This window comes from Protopterus annectens, chromosome 1.part0 (genome assembly GCF_019279795.1).
Source record: "Protopterus annectens isolate FY-2018-M chromosome 1.part0, PAN1.0, whole genome shotgun sequence".
In the NCBI taxonomy this organism is placed as follows: domain Eukaryota; kingdom Metazoa; phylum Chordata; order Ceratodontiformes; family Protopteridae; genus Protopterus; species Protopterus annectens.
In genome coordinates this window covers 1957846473-1957869071 of record NC_056725.1, presented here as the reverse complement: position 1 = coordinate 1957869071, position 22599 = coordinate 1957846473, and the positions used below count along the sequence as shown (strand labels likewise).

The following is a 22599-nucleotide window of genomic DNA, read 5'->3' as shown; positions in this document are numbered from 1 at the left end:
AGCTAAGTCTGAAATTTCTACTTAACAAAATTGCTAAATTTGCAACTAACTCTCCATTTAGATCTCATCAACTTATTGCTCTTTATCAATTGAATTGGCTTGAACTGCCAAATCTCCAAAACTTCACCCAACTATCTTCTGTTCATTCCATGTTATACCAACCCAACAAATGTCCATCTCTCCAAAAATTACTACAACCACAGACCAGTAATAAAAACTTAAGATCCTCCAACAAATTTCTACTGAATATTACTAAACCAAACAATACTTTTGGTAACTCACTCTACTCTTATCAAATTGCTAAGATATGGAGCAATATATCTCAGGAAATCATAAACACCTCTAACATCATTAAATTCAAACAACACCTTAAAGCCTACTTAGTCAACTCATGGCTTTGCTATTGTGCTAATCCTGGATGATTTCATCCTTTTGTCATCTTCTCTTTTGTTTATTCTCTCTTTATCCAGCCTGCCATTTACTTAACCTTTACTATCCAGTCTCCCATTTACTTAACCTTTACTATCCAGTCTGCCGTATACTTAACCTTTACTATCCAGTCTGCCGTATACTTAACCTTTACTATCCAGTCTGCCATATACTTAACCTTTACTATCCAGTCTCCCATTTACTTAACCTTTACTATCCAGTCTGCCATATACTTAACCTTTACTATCCAGTCTCCCATTTACTTAACCTTTACTATCCAGTCTGTCGTATACTTAACCTTTACTATCCAGTCTGCAGTATACTTAACATTTACTATCCAGTCTGCCATATACTTAACCTTTACTATCCAGTCTCCCATTTACTTAACCTTTACTATCCAGTCTGCCATATACTTAACCTTTACTATCCAGTCTGCCGTATACTTAACCTTTACTATCCAGTCTCCCATTCACTTAACCTTTACTATCCAGTCTGCCGTATACTTAACCTTTACCTCTCCATCATCTGTTCCTGTCTAGTTTCACCTTATTTTCCCTTTTACTCTCCTTTTCACTAACATCTCTCTTCACTTTATTCTTTGTCATCTTCTTCTTCTTCTTTCTCTTACTCTTCCTTATCTATACTTTCTTTCATGTTTCTTTCTATGTTCTGTCACACTCTCTTTCACTCTTTTGTGTTGTTCAGTTTCTGTATAGAGCTACTATATTTGTTCACTGCCACAATATTGTTGTAGTTACTACTGTTGCACTAATTTGCTATTTTGCAAAATGTTAAGTGAATTAATTATTATAGGTTCATAGGTGTGTAGTAAGCTAATGGCCCTGGGGCCTTTAAAAGTCTAGCCATAGGATTACCCTGGCATAGTGCCACCCGACCTTAGTTCCAAGTGCCTCTGTCGAGTAGAGCCACTGGAGTTGTCCCTGGGGTGAATTTTCTGTTTCCCATCCACTCATCAAGATTTCTCTTGAAGAGGGTCAGCAAGGTGCTCTGCTTGCCATGTATGGGAAGTCTATTCCATAGCATGGGCAGTCCCTGGGTTATGAACCTGTCCCTCCAGCATGTTCTGTTAATTGTGGTAATGAGGTTGAGGTCTCTGGAGCGTGTGATGTGGAGGGATTGGGATATCTTTAGATGTAGCATTTCTAACAGAGCTGGGTCAGGCATAGCTTTGTAAGTCAAGCAGAGATCGCCTTTACATAGGCAATATGAGACAGAGAGTGATTGGAGTTTTCTGAGTCTGTCCATACAAGACAAGTGTTTAAGGCCTATGATCCTCTTTGTGGGGTACTTTTGCAGCCTTTTCAGTTGTTGCAGGTGTCTAGGGGCATTGTACTCAATGACTGGCCTAATGAGGGAAGAGTAGAGGGAGACAATGTCCTCTTTCTTCCTGGATGCAAAACCCTTAGTAATGAGATGTGCCACATAGAAGCACATCTCATTTGGCAGTTCAAGCCAATTCATTTGATGAAGAGCAGTAAGGTGATAAGATCTAAATGGAGAGTTAGTTGCAAATTTAGCAATTTTGTTATTGTAAGTGGCAATGTGGTGATCAAAAGAGAGGTTGCTGTCAATCTCTGTTCCCAGATCTCTTATAATGTCTTCTGTGCTCAGTGGACTACCATCAATGTGGTAATTCATGGGAACTGGGTTTTTCCCAAAAGGGATGACAACACATTTTTTGGCATTGAGCTTAAGGCCATGGTTCTGACACTAGTTGTTGGTCTCAGTGAGGCCATTCTATACGATGTCAACATCACTTGGGGAGTTAATAACAGCTCCCAACTTGCACTCATCTGCAAACTTTGTCAGCCAGAGTCCATTCATGTTGGCCTGGACTTCAGAGAAGTAGATACCAAACAGGAGAGGACCTAGGACTGAACCCTGTGGGACTCCACTCATGACTAGTCAGCAGTCTGACTTGGAGTCAGCTACTTTCACACTGTGGGTTCTATCTGTGAGCCAGTTTGCAACCCACCTAGTAATATAGAGGTTGATGCCAAGCTTAGTGAGTTTTTCTATGATCCTTGAGTGGGGATAGTATCAAAAGCCTTGGCCAGATCAAGGTAGGCTGTATGAACCACCTTGCCTTCATCCACAGCTCTGGTGACTGACTCAAAGAAATCGACCAGGTTGAGCAGGCATGATCTACCCTTCACAAAACCAAACTGTGTGGGATCCAGAGTTTGGAGATTCCCTATATCCTTGTTTATTCGGTCCATGACAATGTAGTCCATAGCTTTGCATATCAGACTCATCAGGCTAATGAGGCAATAGTTGGCACTGAATCTGTCAGCCAGTATACTGACAATATCTGTTGGCTCGGTATAGGAGGTACCATTGTGCAGTAGCTCAGAGCAAATCTGGGTATTGCCATGGAGATTCTTTACATAACTATAGAAGGCTTTGTGGTTGTCTTTACTATCTGCTGCAATTCTATTTTCATAGCTAGCTTTAGAGGATTTGATGAGGGATCTCAAATTGTTGTTGAGGCTGATAAGGGAGTTTTTCCAGTCTTGGAACTTCACCTTATTCTGCATCAGTTTCCTCCTTCTGTTGTAGAATTTGTTTATGGCAGGGAACCACCAGATAGGTTTCTTTTTTTGGAGGAGCGCATCTTGGTTCTATTGGGTATGATGAGATCCATGCATTTGTGTACCTGTTCGTACAGTGCATTGGTGTATGATTCTGCAGCCATGCAACTATTCTCCATTTGCATGAGTGCCGTGAAGTTAGCCACTTCTGTTTTTAGGAACCCAAAGTTAGCTTTGGAGAAGTTTTTTTTATGGTGGTTAGCTTTGTGGGGGGGTGGATTTGCAAGGTGATTAGTTTGTGGTCAGATCTAACCAGGGAGGAGCTGACTATTGGTGTAGAGCAATGGTCACCCATGTTAGCAATGACCAGGTCAAGGATGTTGCTACCTCTAGTGGGGGTAAGAATGAGCTGGTCCTGGGCATTGGAATTAATGAACTCCAGGAAACATTGGGCAAGTGTACTGGTACATGAGTCATTTACCCAGTTAATGGAGGGGTAGTTGAAATCGCCTAGTAAGACAGTGTTAGGTTGGACCCTAATATTCTCAAGGGTGCTTAGGAATGTTGAGTGCGAGTCTTGGGACATGGCTGGGGACCTATAACAGGCTATGACCTGAATCGCTGTCTTACCCAATGTTAGCTCCACCTGAAGTATCTCTGATGTGTTATGTTGGGCTACCAGTCTGGAGCTGTGTGCATCCTTTATGAATATGGAAACACCACCGCCTTTGAAGCTTCGGTCCAAGTTCTGGGGCCGAAAGGTGTGGAATGAGTTATAACCTGGTAGTGCAGGGGTGCTTTCTGCTGCCTTGAACCAGGCCTCTGTAACAGCACAAATGTCGATGTTCACCATTTTAAGGAGTGTTTCAAGTGAGTTAATTTTGAGAGTTAAACTTCTAGCATTGAGCAGCATGACCCTCAGATTGCATTTGTTTGTATCTGTTACGGTGGTAATTTGGTCTTTGGAACACTGCCTAAAAAAAGGAACTATAGGGGTGGCAAGAGCCTTGGCTAGTATCCGGAAGCCCAGGGATGACAGATGCAGGCCATCTCTGGCAAAGCATTGAGGTCTGTCAATCGTGTCATCCCAGGCAGACAGATACCGGATCCCCTTAGAATGGCACCAGAAACTTACCCAATTGTTGAAATCAATCATTTTCTGCTTGTACTGTGGTATAATTCTGGGTGATGGTAGGATGCTGCTCAGGGCTACCTGGGCTACATAACCCAAGAGCTCCTCCATGTCTCTTTTCATATAGTCCAGGGAGGTACATCTCAGGTCATTCACACCCTCATGTACAATGACAAGTCATATTTGTACCTGTTGTTGAGGGACTTGAGTGCATGCATTATGTGGGGGATCCTGGCACCTGACAGGCAGCTAACTGTTACTTTCTCCTTATTCAACCTAGTGAGTGGGACATCAGTGTTCCTCACTATCGAGTCACCTATGACTAGTGTGTTGGGAATGCTGTTTTGCCTTAGGGGCTTTAGTTGAGTGTCACACTGTTTAGGAGAGTTATGAGTCTTGTGATTAGTGTTGCGTTGTGGTGGTCGAGTGTGTCTCTGCCTTGGAGGTCTCTGCTGCTTGGGTAGATTTTTACTGAGAGTCTCCACAAAGGTGGGTGTGTGGTTTGTGTTTTTATGTGAAGGCAGTGCTGGTGTGTGTTCTGGAGGGCTATGTGTTCCATGTGGTGTGGTGCATGTGTTGACCTTCTCCTCTTGACCAGCTATTCCGGTCTTGGCTGGAGAGTGCGTGGCTTCCAGTTTGGATATATAAGTGCATCTCTCGCAAGTCTGAGTGTTCTAAGGTAATTGGAGAGGGTTGTCGGTATATATGAGGCAGTTGCTACATTGCCTCAGGATGCCCAAGTTCACCAGGTTAATAGGAGAAAGCACAGGAAACTGACCTTTAGATATGCCTGGAGGGGTGGGCACTGATAATAAGTACTGGATCTGTTTCCTTGTAGAACGCTTAGTGCTGGTGGCACTTTCGTGTGCTACAATAATTGCTACAAGAAGTCTGGTAAAGTGCTAGACTAAAAAGCTAGTATGAGTGCAGGAGATGAGAGAACTAGTAGATCTAAGAGAAAAATTGAAGAGCAGACTATGACACTGCTCAGAAGCTTACAAACAGTCCTGGATACAGCAAGTCTGTATCTGGACTAGACTAGTTACAGTAAAGGTGGGAAACAAGTGCAAACATGGGCTTTTAAACTGGAAAGTTGAGAGAGATGGAAAAACTGTCCAAACGGCCAATAAACTAAAATTTCTGGGCCAGGAACCACTCCTCTTGTGGTAAATAGGTTACCTAGTGCTTACCTCTCCCACTGATAAGCTAGAAGGCTTCCCTCCAACACAAAAAAGGCTTGGGGGGCTCAGAAGCTTGCAAACTGTCAGGCCCCAGTAGCCTAATGGATAAGGTATTGGCCTCCTAAGCCAGGGATTGTGGGTTCGAGTCCCATCTGGGGTGATATAATCTTGATCATTTGAGAACTCACAGTCAGAGTGAAAAGTTGTAAGAAAGTTTATTGCAATACTTTTATATTATTTAACAAAGTTGATTGGGTTTTGTGAAAGGAGGAATTACTTTCAATATAGTCTGCTGCAACAGTGCTGATTTAGATCGTCTTATAAACATAGACCATATCTCTAGGCCCTATAGGGAAAAAGGGTTGAACTTGGCAAGGCTTGTAAGAGCCCTATTGCCATTAGCCTAGCAACCTCCTATGATCCTATAATCCTATGACACAGCAAATCTCTATCTGGACTAGACTAGTTACAGGAAAGGGGGGAAACAAGTGCAAATGCAGGCTTTTAAGCCAGCAAGTTGAAAGAGATGGATGAAACTGCCCAAAAAGCCAGTAAACCACAATATCTGGGCCAGAAACCACTTCTTATGTGGTAGATATGCTACCTAGTGCTTACCACTCCCACTGATAAGCTAGAAAGCTTCCCTCCAACACAGACATGCATTTGGGTCTTAGGAGCTTACAAACAGTCCCGGATGCAGCAAATCTGTGTCTAGACTAGACTAGTTACAGGAAAGAGGGGAAACAAGCTTAGAGTTTTTTTTCTAGTAAAGTGGAAAAGGAGAAACCTGGAACAGAAGATAATTCAAGGTTAAGAATCTAAGTGGGTTGGCCTTCTCAAATGTTCTCTCTCTCTTTGGTAGAATGAACTAATGACACTAGACTGGGAGGCGTGTCCCAGATCAAATATACAGTATGGGCGGGCAATTGCAAAGCAACCAAGTATAAGAGCAAGACAGCAATAGGGAGGGTGGCTGGGAAACTATTACAGCTACTAGCTGTAGCCACTAAATGAAAGTTTTAAACAGATAAAGGAGCAAGGAGACTCTAGAGAATGCTTTTAACTGCAAACAAATCAGTTATATGATACCTGACTAGAACACAGAAACCTCAAGAAAATGCACAGAAAAGCACAGATAGAGCACTCACAAACAGAAAATACAACTCTCAGTATGAAAAAGCAGTTTACAGTTAAGTAATTCAGAAACATGCAATTAGAGTAATGAAATAGTATCTAGCAATGAAAAATACAGTTAAAACAGTATAAAACAGTACATAAATGCAGTGAAACAGTAAAAAAAGCTATATAACAGTGCAAAATGTAGTAGATTAACTGTATAGCACAATTATAAGCGTTACAGATGTGTACTTCAATTAAATAAATGTAAGAAATAACTTATTCTTATTTATTATTATTATTATTATTATTATTATTATTATTTTGTTGTTTGTAATGTGGAACTTTTCTCCCCAGGCCTCTGCTGAAAATGGACTTCTTGTCCAGTCAGACTTTCCCAGTAAACAAATGTCAAATAAATAAAAATAAAAATATTTGCACCCCTAAGGAGTACTCCTGCACTGCCTGGGTTCTGTCCATGGCTTTAAATAATGTCTCAGTAACTGCACAGATGTCCATGTTCTCCAAGGTGAGAACAGCCTGGATGGACTAGAGTTTCTTGTTCAGGTTCCTGGCATAGAGGAGTAACACCTTTAGATTCTCTGGGGTTGGTTTTGCAAGAAGGTTTGTCAGATTGGTATTGTCTAAAAATGCACTGTGAGGGTGGACAATATTTTTGCCAATATTCAAATGCCAAGATGGAACAGGTGCAAACTATCATAAGCAAAGCAACTTGTTCTGTTGACCATATCCTCCTATGCTGACAAATATTGTAACCCCTTGGTGTCATTCCAAGGGGGTACATTATTTGCACCCTCTTAGTTCCTGGTGCTATTCCAAGAGGATACAAATATTGTATTCCCTTGGAATGACACCAGAGGATAAGCCAGTTATGGAAGTTAATCACCTTTTGTTCATATTGTTTCACCATCTGTGGTGACAGTAGAAGGCTGCTTAATGCTAAGCACATATTAGCCTGCGACACAATGTCCAAAAGATCCATAATGTCTTTCTTCATGTTGTGCAGGGAGGTATGTATCAGGTCATTTATACCCACATGGATTATGACTGAATCATGTTGGTACTTGTGGCCTAATAACTTGAGTGCATGAGTGATTTGGTGGATCCTGGCTCTTGACAGTCAACTGATCATGATTTTTCCCTATTCATTCTGGTGGATGGGACATCTGTAAGCCTCACAATGGAGTCACCTATGATTAAAATGTTGGGTAGTGTGTTGGCTTGCCTTATGGGCTTTGCAGTTGAGGCTCCAAAGCGTCTAGCTGTATATGTTGTATTTGGTGTTGATTTGATGGAGTGCTTTTGGGGTTACTGAGGATTCTTTTTGTAGAAAGAATGTCTAGGAGGTCATTAGGGTTTAGGAAAGCTGCTTTTAAGTGCCTTAGCATATGTAGGTCTTTGTGTTGGGTCAGTACTATGTGTGGTGGGTGTAATGCTTACATTAATGATAACCTGATTATTTTGAGTGCTTTTGTATGAGAATTGTGCCTCCAGTGACTTTGTTTAATTACTTCTCTCACAAACTGTATCCATTTCTCAAAGCTTAAAGCCCACTCCCACTGGGTTTAATTAACACACAATCTAGTTACAGTTCATACAGTTGGCCAGTGGAGGTTCATGCTATTAGACTGCAGGACTGCAGCCCCTGTCAGCTGTAAAAAGAAAAGAAAAAAATAATTAGCAAGTCCTGGAACTCTGCACATGCATGCTCAGTGTTCCCGAACTCCACGCATGCGTGCAGAAATCCAGACTGGTTAAACAGCAATCCAGATTAGGAAAGAAGGCATCAGACTACAGATGCCCCAGAAGTCTATGTGGTTACAACTGCATAGACTGGAAGGGGATTGGACTGCAACATCTGCAGGCTGGATAGCTATAGCTGCTCTCGCGGGGCAGCTGTATTTCAACAGAGCTTACAAACAGCTGGTACTTACATCTGCAAGCAGGGGCTGGGACGTTGAAGTTGTATTTCAGACAGACTCCAAACTCAGGTAGTGTGTGTGTGATGGATTCCAAACTCAGGGTAGTTTGTGTGTGTGTGCGTGTGTGTGTGTGTGTGTGTGTGCGTGTGCGTGTGTGTGTGTGTGTGTGTGTGTGTGTGTGTGTGTGTGTCTGTGTGTGTGTGTGTCTGTGTGTGTGTGTGTCTGTGTCTGTGTGATGGATTCCAAACTCAGGGTAGTGTGTGTGTGTGTGTGTGTGTGTGTGTGTGTGTGTGTGTGTGTGTGTGTGTGTGTGTGTGTGTGTGTGTGTGTGTGTGTGTGTGACATGCCCCAGTTAAATATACCTGGTGGCTAGAGAGAATAACTCAGGTTCAAACCCTGTACCTTGGGCGCCGGCAGCAAGAGCCTGAATCCCCTACCCATCACCACTTGTGACAATTATTCAGATGTTTGCCTCATATTTCTGTTCTGTTCTGTTCCTCATAAAATCTGTGGTTTTCTGGATTTTTAAATCACTAAATAATGACAGACATTTGAATTTCAGACCATATTCTTCAGAAAATATATGGTAACACAAAATCTTTTATTATAGCAATTTTCTAAGTTTATAAACTCAACATTTGAAATGTGTCCCTATTTTGGGGGCTGTATTCCCGCATTATTGGCTTTGTCCAGGTGTTTTGTGCTAAGAGGTAGAGGGCTACAGTGAGAAGTGAATTCACTAAATAGCCATTTAAGTTTCAGTCTTCCTGTCTTTTAAGAAACAACTGATTTGGCATAGTGGTATGTTGACCTAACTGTAGTGTACAGTGTCCTGGGTCCAAGACTTGACAGAGAAATGCATGGTGGTAACACGGCATTTTATTCTAGCAACTTTCCAAGATTATACAAGCAATGTTTCAAATGTGTACCTGATTTTTGGGCTTTTGCCCCCCCCTAGTAAATTTTGGCTTTTTCCAGATTTCTTGTGCTGCACAGTTGAGAGATACTGTTGAGTGGATTTTACAAGGAGCTGAGAGATTCAGGAGATGAGAAGTTTAGTGCTGCTTATGGTGAGTCTGCTTGCATTGTCAATAGCACAACAAGTAGTATACTTGCTTTTGATGCAGAAGGTTGTGGGTTCTACTCCCACAGTATGTAGATGCATTGCTGATACTATACTGTGTTGTACTTTTAAAGGGGTGGATGCTGCAGTCCTGTGAATGTCCTCTTTGGTGGAGATACCTAGTAACTATGAACCTGTTATCAGTTTGTCATCCAGTCCCTATTTCAATATTACTAGCTTATCATTTTTTAATGTAACATAGGCAATTTACTCCTCAAGGGCAACACACACTTTATTTGTAGATGAAACAATTAAATATAAAGTTGTTTGCTAGCAGCAACCTCTTCATTAGTTACAGATCTCTTTAATGTGGAATTATTTAGATGACTTTTACTTCTGCAGGGACTGTGCATATTTACTGATACTGGTGGACTGTAGAAATTTCAGTAGACTTTTATGATAGAAATGTTCTGAACTAGGCAGTTTTGTCATTATTGATGCATGCATTTTCTTTCATTGTTTACTGGAAAAATGTTAAAAACAATAAATTTAAAATGCCCACTAACAACTGTACTATATTATACAATATAATTTAATACAATCAGGAAGGTGTATCAAAGAACACATGTATGTTTCGTGTGCAAAGGGCCTATGATTTGAAAACAGCCCAAAGTTAATCCATATCTGCCACTGGCCAGACGTACTTTCTTTGAATGTGGGTTTCAATGCTGTTTCAATGAATGTGAGTTTCAAGGGCAGAGATGTTTTAGTGCGAAGTCTATTTTCATTGTGAGACTGCATTGCTTTGTTTAGCAGATATCTATTAGTGTTTGTGCTGTAAAATGTAAAATAAAACTTTTAAATGAAACCCAAACCATCATAGAAGTAAAGCAGTACGCACATTACAGTGTTTATGGTAAATGGGGAAAATAACTAAGTAATGGGATATTGGAATGTCTGCAGGGGGGAGGCCCTATTCAACCATGATTTTGTGAGGGGGAGAAGGGCGGCAAACTCAAAGACATCCCTGGCTGAACTACACCTCTCAACTGTCCAGATTTTCACAGAATTAATATATTTTTGCTTCTTACTTTTGGTTTGTTCCTCATAAAATTTGTGGTTTTCTGGCAAATCATTTAGGAATTAAGTCACTAAATAATGACAGACATTGAGTTTTAGACTTCATAGCCTTCAGAAAAATGCATGCTAAAGCAAGACCTGTTATACTATCAACTAAGTTTATACAACAACAATTTTTAGTACTGTTTATATGTTCCGCCAATATATTTGGCCTTGTCCAGATTTCCTGCGTTAAGAGGTTGAGAGGTACACACAAATAAATCGCTTTATAGAATTAGGTATATCCAAACCTCTCAAATGTCCCTGATTTTGGCTCAAAATGTTGCTCTCCCCCTAATAATCCCTCTCAAAATGGAAATTTTGGAAGAAAACGTGGGGGATTTACAATTAATAAATAATTGTAATGATCAGAGTTATATATTACTTTTATTTCAGAAATGCATGTAGATTCTCTTATTTTGTCAGCTGCTCAACTTAACAGTACTAATATTAAAAAAGTGTCCCTTCTTTGACAGGTTCCCAGCTGAATTGTGTGGCTATTTTACATTTTTGCATTACATTTTGGTCCATTTTTCATAAAATTGTGGTTTTCTGGCAAATTAGTGGCAAATCATTAAAGACTGAAGTTAGAAAATAATGACAGACATTTGAGTTTTAGGTTTCATACCATTCAGAAAATTCATACTAATGCAATACCTACTATTCTATTATCTTTCTAAGTTTATAAGAGCAATATTTAAAAATTGTCCTTATTTTTGGGCCTTTATCCCACTTCTATTTATGTCTTTGTCTAGATTTTTTGCTCTGAAGTTGAGAGGTATGACACATGTGTCAAGGCCATCACCGTCAGCCAGAGACATTTCAAATTGTGACATACTTGTTGCACCACACTCCCCCATGTAGTGACTCTGGATGTGTCCAAGCAAGGCAAGGAGCAGTTATGCAGTGTAAATGTGCAGAGTATCTCCCCATCCAAGGTAGACACAAGTACTACAGTGGCTTTCATCTGTCCTTGATTTTGCAGAATGTTCTGGTTTGCTTTAATGACCATCAGGTAAGCTTGTCTGAGATTGTAAGATGCAAGTAAGCTTTAATAAGCATACTGTTAAAGAATTACCAAAATTGAAAGACTTTTTGTTGTTGCCATGCAGAGAATATTTACATAACTGGATAACATATAAGCCTTAGGTATTGAAATGCATATGACAGTATTTGTAATAAAGGATAGACTTACAGTATTTTCAGAAGCTCATTACATTTGTTGGAGACTTGCAGTCATCTTTGCAGGCTTTACCCATAAACTAAACAGAATGCCAATCTATCATGTGTGGTCCATAACCTGTGCAGTAATCCTTTAACCAATTTATCTTGAGATTGTTTCTTGTTTACTGTTCATTTTTTACTTTGATCATGTTTTCACCATGAAACAAGTAGATAGTTGTTGTCAGGCAGCAGGTCTTTTTTGGATAAGAAACATTTTTACAAGTGGGGGTATCACAGAGATTACTACTTTCAGCATGTTACTTGGTACTTTTATAAAGCTGAATATAAATTATAATTAGAACTGGAGTGCAAGGAGAAGTGGTTTGAGTTGAGTGCTGCTTGTTTTTCTTATACTTGACTTTGACTAACATTCCAGTAATGTATTTAAAAAGTAATTTATTTTTTTATGCTTCACAACCTTTTTGTTTCCATCTAGATATTAAGTAAGCTGTCATGCAGCCAATGCATTGAAATATTTTTTTTCTTCTACCCTTCATTTTGTCTTGCTTGGACTCTCATAATGATGGTTTGGCACCCAAGGCAGCATATTTAACTAAAGTCCCAGCTATTGTGGTTTTGAGCATAGCTCCTCCCCTTCCTAGTTGACCACACTCCTTCCCATTGGTCCCACCCATTCAGCTGTCTCTTGCAGCCCCCCTTTGATTTGAAGTCACCAGCCGCCACTGCAGTTGGCCAAATCTGGATTTTTGTTTCACATTTGAAAAAAAATTACTAAAAATCAGAATTAGACGAGCAATGCTAATAATCCAATTAAGAGCAGAGAAAAATAACAATGGATACTGTAAAACACAACTCAATTTATAGCTGTAGCTTCAGATTCACAAGACATATAGTAAAAATGAAATAAAATAAGAGCCCACACAGAACTGATTTCAGCATGCAGACACAGCGCAGAAACAACTTGAAAAACACTGCAGACTATAAAGCACTGCAACTATAAAAATACATTCAATTAATAGCTTTATCTTCAGACAGAGAACAAACTCAAACAGGAAACACACAAATAACAAAGAGGAGTAGCAGTATGTCAATGCTTGTTTTCATACAGACACACCATCCATGCTTTTAAAGTCTCAAGGGAATGTATAAAAACTGAAAGCAATATATAACTGTGACTCCATTCCTATCATTGATCCAGATTCCTCTCTCCCTTTAACTATTTTAAAGAAATAAAAAGTTTAAAATAAATCAGTAGTTCATTCTACCCATCCCTCACCACCACAATCTTCCTCACTAGAACCATACTGACCTGCGGGATAATCTTGTTTGTCTTTTAAAAGGTATGGTCATAGGTTTCCTTATCTTGTTTTCTCCTTCATATATCATCCTGTCCTCTTCTCTGTCCTCCTGTATACTTCTCTGTTTTGCCATGCTGGTTGCTGCCTCCTCCTTCACTTCTTATTTTTCTTGATACAGAGTTTCATTACCTTCTATAATGCAGCTCCATAACCCTTTGAGATATCTGAGTTCATTCTGGGCTTATTGTTCATTATCATGTTATTAATCCCTAATAACAACAATTTGTGCCTTTATATCATATGATCTAACAGTGGGGTGAATGATGCAAGAGATTTCTAAGGAACACTGGGGAACACTGTGATACATTTCTCCTCATATTCACAATTGATAAGACTAAATGTGGAGTCTTGTGTACAGCTTCAGACACATTCTATAACAACAAAAAGGACAATGGCAATCTAGTTTCTGTCAACCAAACTGATCCAGTACTTGCATCAATAATCACATGAGATAAGAACAAAATAAGTGTAATACATACATGATTTAATGAAATGAAAGACAGAAGGGACATAATAAAAATGTTCAAATATGTCAGGGGAATAAAACACTGAAATGGGCAGCAGCTTTCAGGAAGAAATCAATGAGGGCTATGATCTTTAGACAGGAAGAGCCTGTATGAGTGCCAAGTGAGCTCAGCTCACTGTTACAAGGTTTTTGTTTGTGACTACAGCACTCTACCTACAGGCCCAGGCTGGATAGCTGGTGAAGAAGATGGAATTGAGTGGTCAATGACTATCGCTTCTATCCTGGGTGGATCATTAAGTTATCACCACTTTACAGCTGACAACAGATGGACACATGAGATGGGTTTACTATCATATACCCGAAATGTACTTGGTCGACTGTTCACATGGTCGACCGAGATTGTGCAAAATTCACAACGTCGAACACCGGAATTGCCAAAATACATGTCGACTGCTACCTATGGATGGGTTTTAACATGGGTCGAGATAAGGGCAGATGTGTATTTCGGCAATATCAGTGTTCAACATTGCCTAGGGTCGACATTCCGATTTTCGAATGAAGTGGCGTCGACCAACTTCACTTTGTATAAATGACAGTAAACCCATGAGATGTAGTAGCCTGTAGAGAGTGTAAAGTTAGATGTGCTGGTAAGATACTGGGCTTACTCATCTACTGCTTAATTTGTAAGCTTACAGCTGCATCCATGGCATTGCACAATTGTAAGCAAAAGAGCAAGAAGACACATAAAAATATGAATCTACTAGGTTAAGAATCATAGCCTTCCATCAGTCTAACCCATTAAATGAAGCTGTTTTGGATCACGTTATCGAACTCTTAAAAGTTTGAATGTCATATGGTCGACACCATATGATTGAACTTTTAAAAGTTTGAACGTTTCAATGGAGATCTCTGTACAATGCGGAATGGGAAGATTTCCCTTTTCTGCACTGTAGTGCGATCTCGGAGTAGCTACATTTGAAGAGCGGGGGAGGTGCAAGGGGGCTTGTCCCCCTGCTTAAACCGTTCAGGTAGGTTTTTTCTTTGGTTTATTGTTTTTATTACATTTTAGAACTTTTAAAAGTTTGATCATAAGGTGTCAACCATATGACGTTCAAACTTTTAAAAGTTTGATTATGTAATATAGACGCAAAATAAAGGAATGGATTAAAAAAAGCACAAGATAATGAATTTACCATAGACAGGATGCTAAATTTATGAAACATTCTTTCTAGGACTGTTCTGCCTTAAAAAAGAAGTTTGAGAATAAACAAGATGGTTATAAGGCAATTCAGTAAGAATGTTCTGATTAAGAATGAATGAGGGAATGACATGGTTATGTGGCATTTCAGTAAGAATGTCCTTTTTAAGAATGAATGATATGGTTATGAGGCAGTTTGGTAGGAATATGCTTGTTAAGAATGAATGAGATGGTTAAGAGACCATTCAGTAGGAATGCGCTGGTTAACAATGAATGAGATGGTTATGAAACAGTTCAGCATGAGTGTGCTGGTTAAGAATGAATGAGATGGTTATGAGGCAGTTCAGCAGGAATGTTCTTGTAAAGAATGAATGAAATGGTTATGAGACAATTTAGTCAGAATCTGCTGGTCAAGAATAAATGAAATGATCATAAGGTACTGGAAGTGAAGTAGACGTATTCTGGTCAGCAATGATATACAGCTTATGTAAGAAAAAGGAGCAGTTATACAGAACTACCTGCGGTCATAGTCTGTGTTTGCAAGGCTTGCATTGGATGCTGTATATATTTTTTTTCTTTCAGGAAACATTATGGCACAGCATCTTACCTTTGTATCTACACTGTTCTCTGGTATAACGATCATGTAGTCAAGTTTCTGAAGTATAATTTTCATTTGTTTTATGTTATAAAAACACAGACAGAAAAAAAAAAGTTTGTTTTCCTTTGCAATACAGAATTTATGTGTACTTGTAGTGTTTGCCAATTAATGATTGTTTTTAAATTGTATACAAAAATGTTATGTATGTTTTTAATTGTACACTAAACTGTTTTGTATACTTTATCTGTCTGTAATTGGAGCTTTTCTCCTCGGGTCTCCACTGAAAATGGGCTCCTGGCCCAGCTGGACTAACCCGGTTAACAAATGTCAATAAATAAATAAATAAATAAAAATATGTAGTGTACAGTACCTTTGAGGCCTGGCACCATAATCTGCACAGAGCATGCTTCTTCTGCAATGTGCTGCAAGTGAGCAGATCTCAGAGCTGACAGGACTGCAGTGCTTAGAAGGACCACCGACAGAGACAGACCATTCTTCATCATGGACATACAAAGCTCAACGTCTCCTAGGGAAACAAAACATGGGACATGTAGTTCACATTATGTTTTAAACATTCCATTTCTTTCTTTTTTTATTTTGTTTAAACAAGAAACATCTTTATTAAATTATCACTTCTACAGCCTACCTGCACTAACCCACTAAGCCACACAGATCTTATGACATAGGCAATTATACATTTATATAAATGAAAATAAACCATATTGACATAATCTTAGTTGCAAGCATAATACATCACAAACCATATTGACATAATTTTAGTTGCAAACATTATACATCACTTATAATCTACCTAATCATTGTCAAACAATACACAGCCCATTCAAATCCTGCCTTCTTTTAAACTTCATTCCTCCCCTGTAAGTATTGTTCCCACAATCCCATTTTTTCTATGTAATTTGCTCCTACCATTTTCTAAAGAACCCAGTTATGTTGTTTTATTTCTGTTACTATATTCACTACGTCTAGTACAGTTGGTTTGGACTTTGATTTCCATTTCTAGTAATTGTTTTTTGGCAGCCATTGTAATTAGACTCCGCAAGGCATTAATATTTCTAGGCAATTCTGATTCTGTATCATAGCTCAGATAGAGTAGTCTGCAGGGAATCTTTAAAGTCTACTAAATCATTACACTCCCAGAAAATATATTCCCAATTACCTCTTTCTTCTTCATCACACCTCCAACATTTGCTGTCTACCTGAGGAAGAATTCCCTGAAGTCTACTTGGGGTATAAAAATACCTGTGTAAACATTTCCAAGCAAAAATACCAATTCTTCTAAAGTTTGTTGCATATTTGGAATACATACATATATTATTCCATTGTTTCTTTGTGAATTGCTTAGCCAATCACCCTACTCAATCCTTTCTAACCTCCTCTGATTAATTCTTATAGTTATTGTGCAATGTTTTATATAATTTACTAATTATTCCTTTTTTAACAGTAGCTTCTGTCCTAGATTCTACTAAAAACTCTACCAGCACTGGTCTTTTGTTTATGACCCCCCCCATTTCTTTTTCTTTGCTGATACTCTGATATCACTCCTTAATATTAAAGGCAATCTCTAGTCTGCAGTCCAAATAAATGCTTATCCTCTTCCCATTCTATTACTTTTCCCTCTCTAATTATTTGCTCCCAATACCTTGGTTCTTTTGTCAGTTTTCTCCAATAAATTCCATCCCCCTCTTACCTGTTGTCTGTATCAGTAATTGTAGTCATCCCTATCAACAGAATCTTCTTTATCCATTCCCATGTCAGCTTAGTTTTTAGAATAATTTCTGCTATTTTAGGAATATAATATTCTCCATTATTATTGGGCGGTCGCAGTGGTGCAGTGGTTAGCATCACTGCCTCACAGCAAGAGGTTCTTTGGTTCGATCCTTGGCTGGGGTGCCCTCTGTGCAGAGTCTGCATGTCCTCCTTGTGGTCATGTGGGTTTCCTCTGGGTGCTCCGGTTTCATCCCAAAGACATGCTGTAGGTGGATTGGACACTCTAAATTGGCCCTAGGCATGAGTGTGTGCATGTGTGTGCCTTCGGTGGAAGGCTGGGCACCAGGCTGGCAACTCAACACTGTAAAACTCCACTGCCAATCATGAGAAGGCAGGTGATCCACTGTGGCAACCCCTAAATGGGAAAAGCCGAAAGAAGAAGAATATTCTGCATTATTATTGTTATTGTTATGCTCATTAAAGATCTGCATCCAAAAATCCTAGTCTCTACCTGTTTCTTGAGCTTCCCCCCTGTTTCTTCATCTTCCATTTCTACTTTGAATTATAGGTTTCTGCTTGTGCTATATATAGGACCCTTAACTGTGTAGCTCTGAAATACCTCATCCAATCTGGTAATCACAATCTGCCTTGTTCTATTGGAAGAATAAGTTTATCTCACTTGATTCTTGCCATCTTCCCCTCTCAGATAAAATCCTTTATCTCTTTATTAATTGCTATCCACAACTTCTCCTCTGGTGGACAAAAATATGCCTGACGTGTGTATAAAACTAAAGGGACTAAAAACATTTTAACTACTTGTATCTTACTATTCATATCTGTATAACAGAGCTTCCAGTTTCCCAGTTTTTGTATTATCTTTTGTTTAGTCTCTTCCCACATATCCTTAGCTGCCACACAGGAATCATTTTTAATCCATTTTCCTAAGTACTTCATTTTATCACATCCTCATAAATATGGATATTGCTGAACCAATTTGTGTGAAGGTACATAATTGACAGCTATTGCCTTTGCTTTAGTGTCATTAATTTTGTATCTCAAAAAGATATGAAACTGTCTCAAAATGTTCCACAGCACTGAAATGTCCTTTTCTGGTTTTATCAGGTATAAAAATAACATCATCTGCAAATAGAGACAGCCTTTCCTGACTACAATACCAATTATATCCTTGAATTTTTGAATCCCTTATTTTCATTGCCAGTGGTTCTAAATAAAATGCAAATAAAGGTGAAAGAGGACACCATTGCCTGGTTCTTCTGGTCAAGCAGAAATTATTAGAGAGGAACCCACCCACTTTCATTTTTGCCTCCAATCCTTCATGTATCCTCCTAATCAACCTTATAATTTTATCAGGGACTGCAAATGCTTCCATTGCCCTGCTCATAAAGTCCCAGCTTACTCTGTCAAATGCTTTCTCTGCATTAAGACCCATCAACAACAGTGGTATTTTCTTACATTCTGCTTCCCACTGTATCATCAGTGTTCTATTAATGTTGTCAAATGTTTGCCTCTCCTTCACAAAAAACACTTTGATCTACACTTTAATCTATATCTATAAATTTTGTATCACTTTTACCATCCTTTTAGCCATTATAGACATAAACACTTTATAATCATGGTTTAGTATGGAAATAGGCCTGTATGAAGCTGGATCTGATGGGTCTTTACATTCTGTAGGTATTGCAACTAACAACACTTTCTTCCAGGATGTTGGTGCTTCTCCTCCACTTAAAATTCTGTTAAACAAAGCCTTCCAGATCTTTATCAGTTTTTTTCCCACATAGCTTCCAAAATTCCACAGGAATGCCATCTATTCCTGTGGATATCCCTATAGATTGGTTATACATCACCATTTTTATGTAATCTCCTCCTATCCTAACCGTTAGTAATTGACCCTCATCTACCTCTAACCTTAGCATGTTTAATTCTTCCATAAAAATTTCCATTTGTGCCTTTTTTAATTTCCATATTTCTCTGCTTTATACAGACTTTCATCAAATTTCTGAAATATTTCTAATATCTCTGCAGGATCTGTTGTCATCTTCCTTGTTATAGGTTCCCTAAGCTTGGGGACATGCCTTTCTACTTTCTGTTGCCTGAGTCATTGTGTTAAAAGTTTTTGTATTCTAGAGTTATTATCAATAAACAGTTGATAAACAGCAATTTTTCTAAGCTCATCTACATTATCAAGGTAATCTCTTATTTTCTGTTTAGCTTTCTGCAGTTGCTCCTCTTCTTGTTCTGTGAGTTCCCCCTATTCTGCAATACATTAATATTTGTCAGTCCCTCTAAATAATTCTTGTTACTGCTTAACCATATCTCCCTTTCTTTTATTTTACCCTATTTATAAACTTTACTTTTAATTTTATCCCACTCTCTAGCTATATTTTCAGAAGAAATTTCTATCTTCCCTAATAGCTCCTGAATAATTTCCAATACCCGTTCCTTAAATTCCTTTCTTTTCAACAGATAGGTGGGAAAGCACCAGTGTCTCATTTTTATTTCATTACCATGTGTTTTTATTTTAGTTATTGTTGGCACAAGATCTGATATAGTTATTGGGTACATATCAAGACTTTTAATTAAATGCACGTGTTCCTGTGACATGTAAATTCTCTCTAGCCTAGCCCAGTTTTTGTATCTTGGGAAATAACATGTAAATTCACTGTGAACTCCAGTACTGAATTCACATCTTCCATGCCAAACGTTTTCATAAATTTCTTCAAAATCTACCCTCCTTTGTTATATGTTCCATTCTGGGCTCCCCAGACCCATCTTCACTGCTGAAAATCAAATACTAGTACCCACCTACAAGTAATATTCCTTGCTGAAAGCGGATTATTTCTCCCAGAATTTTCTTAAGCTCTATTATAGCAGTTTTAGGTGGAATATAAATACATGCCAATATAATCAAACTCCCTTGCCAGTATCCCCTGAGTACTACAAATCAATCATTATTATATTTTTTATCTTCTTCTATCACTATTGGAGCTCCTCTTGCAATTAATGTAAGTACTCCTCATTTCCTTTGTCCCAGGTATTCCGCTGATGAATAACCATCCTGTTAACCTTTCTTTATCAAATTCACATGTTCAGTTCTTTCCAAGTATGTTTCTTGTAGCATAGCTATTTGCACTCTACATTTTTAATATAGTTCACTGCTCTTTCTTTTTTGTATTTATTTATGAGATCATTGACATTTAAAGATATTACAGAAAACATCATTGTGTTAAGCATTATTATTTCCATCTGTTATGTGTAACAACTTTTTTGTTAAGTGTCTAGTTCCAGCTTTGGTGTTATACGCATACACTGTTTGGCAGGTTGATCTTTTATATAGTTGTTTCTTGTCATATCCATCTTAGCCTATGTCACATCTTACAACACCCTTTGTTTTACTGAAAGCCCTCAAATAAAAAAAACAAACACATCTCCAGTACCCCCCTAAAACCTATTAACTTAATACTAACACACAAAAGTATGTACATTTTCAAATACTGAAGATTTACCCTCCTAAAAGGAAAAATTGTCCCAAACTGACAGCCATACTCATAAATGCGTTAACCTACAAGAAAGGTTATCCATGCTAAGACGCATGGTACAGCCTGTGCTTCTACTAAGTGCTGTCTGTTTCTTTCTTATCTTTGTAGATCTTCCAGCTGGGAAACACTTGAATGCTTTCAGAAAGCATTATCTCCTAACCATTCCTTTTTATCATATTGTTTACATGGAGACATGAGGACCAGATACAGAGTTGCGACTAAGCAATGTTTTTTCATTTACTTGCTTTCTCTTAAAACTACATCAAGCTAAGAGTCTTAATCCAGTCATTCCCCTATGCAATGAGTAAAAGTGCATCATTATTTTCTTTTGTCATGCTTTTTTGACCAGACTTTTCCTGTTTTTTTTTTTGTTTGTTTTTTGTTTTTTTACATTGCAGCGCCTACATTTCTTAAAACTGAACAAAGACAAAGAGAAGGGAGGAAGAAGAAATAAAGTAAAAAAAAAACAGGAGCACCTGTTTACATTAGTATTCCCATTACACTTAAAAATAACTGAGAAAACTTTACTTTATACCATGCAAAAAAATCATGTACTATAAAAATATTACTATTAAGAAAAAAATGTGTCCACTTTCTCCCTCTTCTTCCCCTCTCCTAAGTATTTTTCTGAACATTAAGGACATGCAGTATGCTTTAGAGTCCCCTCCAAGTTTAACAAAGTAAATATTTCCAGATTTTCTTGTTTTGTCATGTTTCACAAATATAATTATTGCTTTGTAGTCGCACATTTGTCAATTTCTAAGTTAATAGTTTTATTACTGTTCCTCTCCATCTCCCAAATCCTGTCTCTGCTTCATTTCCAACATACTCTTGATTCTTCTAGTCAACTCTTGTGCTTTTTTCCTCCTGTCAAGCATTTTTTCATTGAAACATTGGAAAATGCTTCACTGGTACAGTCTCTCTGTGGTCTCTATTATCAGAAGATCAAGAAGCAGAATCTGCTTCTGTTTCACAGTTCACATTTTGTTGGACAAACTTTTGTGTTTCCTTCTTAGCATGTAGTCCATCAAAAAAATGATTTTGTCCCTCCAGGAAAGAATATTTTGAAGATAGCCGGGTACAGCAGTTTGAATCTCATGCCTGCTTCTCAACATTCCCTGAATAGTGGAGTAAATTTACTCCACTTCTGCATGATACACAGTGAGTAATCATTCTCCATAAACACTCTGCTTTCTCCCACTTTTAGTACTTTGTCCTTCTGCCACAGTTTTGTCAGAATCAACTCCTTCTGCTGATAGGATTGCATCTTTACTATTAAAGGTCTAGGTTGCTTTCTCGTGGCCAGGTTTGGAGCATGCACATGATGTGCCCTTTCAGTTAACAACTCCTGCTGTGGAATACCAGTCCAGTAGCTTATTTATGCTTTCATGAAATTAATACAGTCTGTTCCTTCCAGCATCTCCGGTACAGCAGAAAATCCCAGGTTTTCCCTACATGCTCTATCCTCTAATTCTATTATTTTTTGAAATATCTCTTCTTGGACAGTCTCATATTCAGCCAGCCTTTTCTTCATTTTGACCTCTGATTTTTGCAGTTTTATCCCGTTATCTGAATATCTCTTTAAAGCTTCTTCCATTTTCCAGCCTTTTGTTATTTGAGTTGATATACTCCATCAGTGTATCATTTATTTTAAGCAGGTCTGTGTGCAATTGCCTTAAACTTTACTCTAGGTTACTGGAAGTCATGTCTGGAGCTTGCACTGCTTTTTGCTGAACAGCTGCAGAACTTTTCTCAGTCAGTGTTTTTCCTCACCTTTTGTAGCTGACTTTCTTTCAGGTCCTCTGTATTTAATTTTTCCTGGCATCCAGGCAGTGCACTTACTAGCCAGTTACTGAAAGTTACCCAGAAATATAAGCAGACTGGCTTTCTCTGTTGAATTTCTGTTTTCACATTGGGAGAGACAGAATTAAACTGTTACTCAATGGGAATTAAGCCGTTACTCAATGTGCA

At 38.4% G+C, this 22599-nt stretch overlaps 1 protein-coding gene and 1 non-coding gene across 3 annotated transcripts in view; one reads left to right on the top strand and one right to left on the bottom strand.

The window, feature by feature from the left end:
• The window catches only part of COLEC11 (collectin subfamily member 11), a 436183-nt gene that overhangs the window by 310074 nt on the left and 103510 nt on the right, over positions 1–22599 (bottom strand). For both annotated transcript variants that reach the window (XM_044070461.1, XM_044070471.1), the window contains exon 2: positions 15711–15866. In XM_044070461.1, coding sequence (XP_043926396.1) covers positions 15711–15849 — 139 coding nt within the window. In that variant the 5' untranslated portion in view covers positions 15850–15866. The remainder of the gene's footprint in view (positions 1–15710; positions 15867–22599) is intronic.
• TRNAR-CCU lies at positions 5382–5454 on the top strand. The gene has a single exon. It is a non-coding gene; the product is annotated as a tRNA-Arg (tRNA).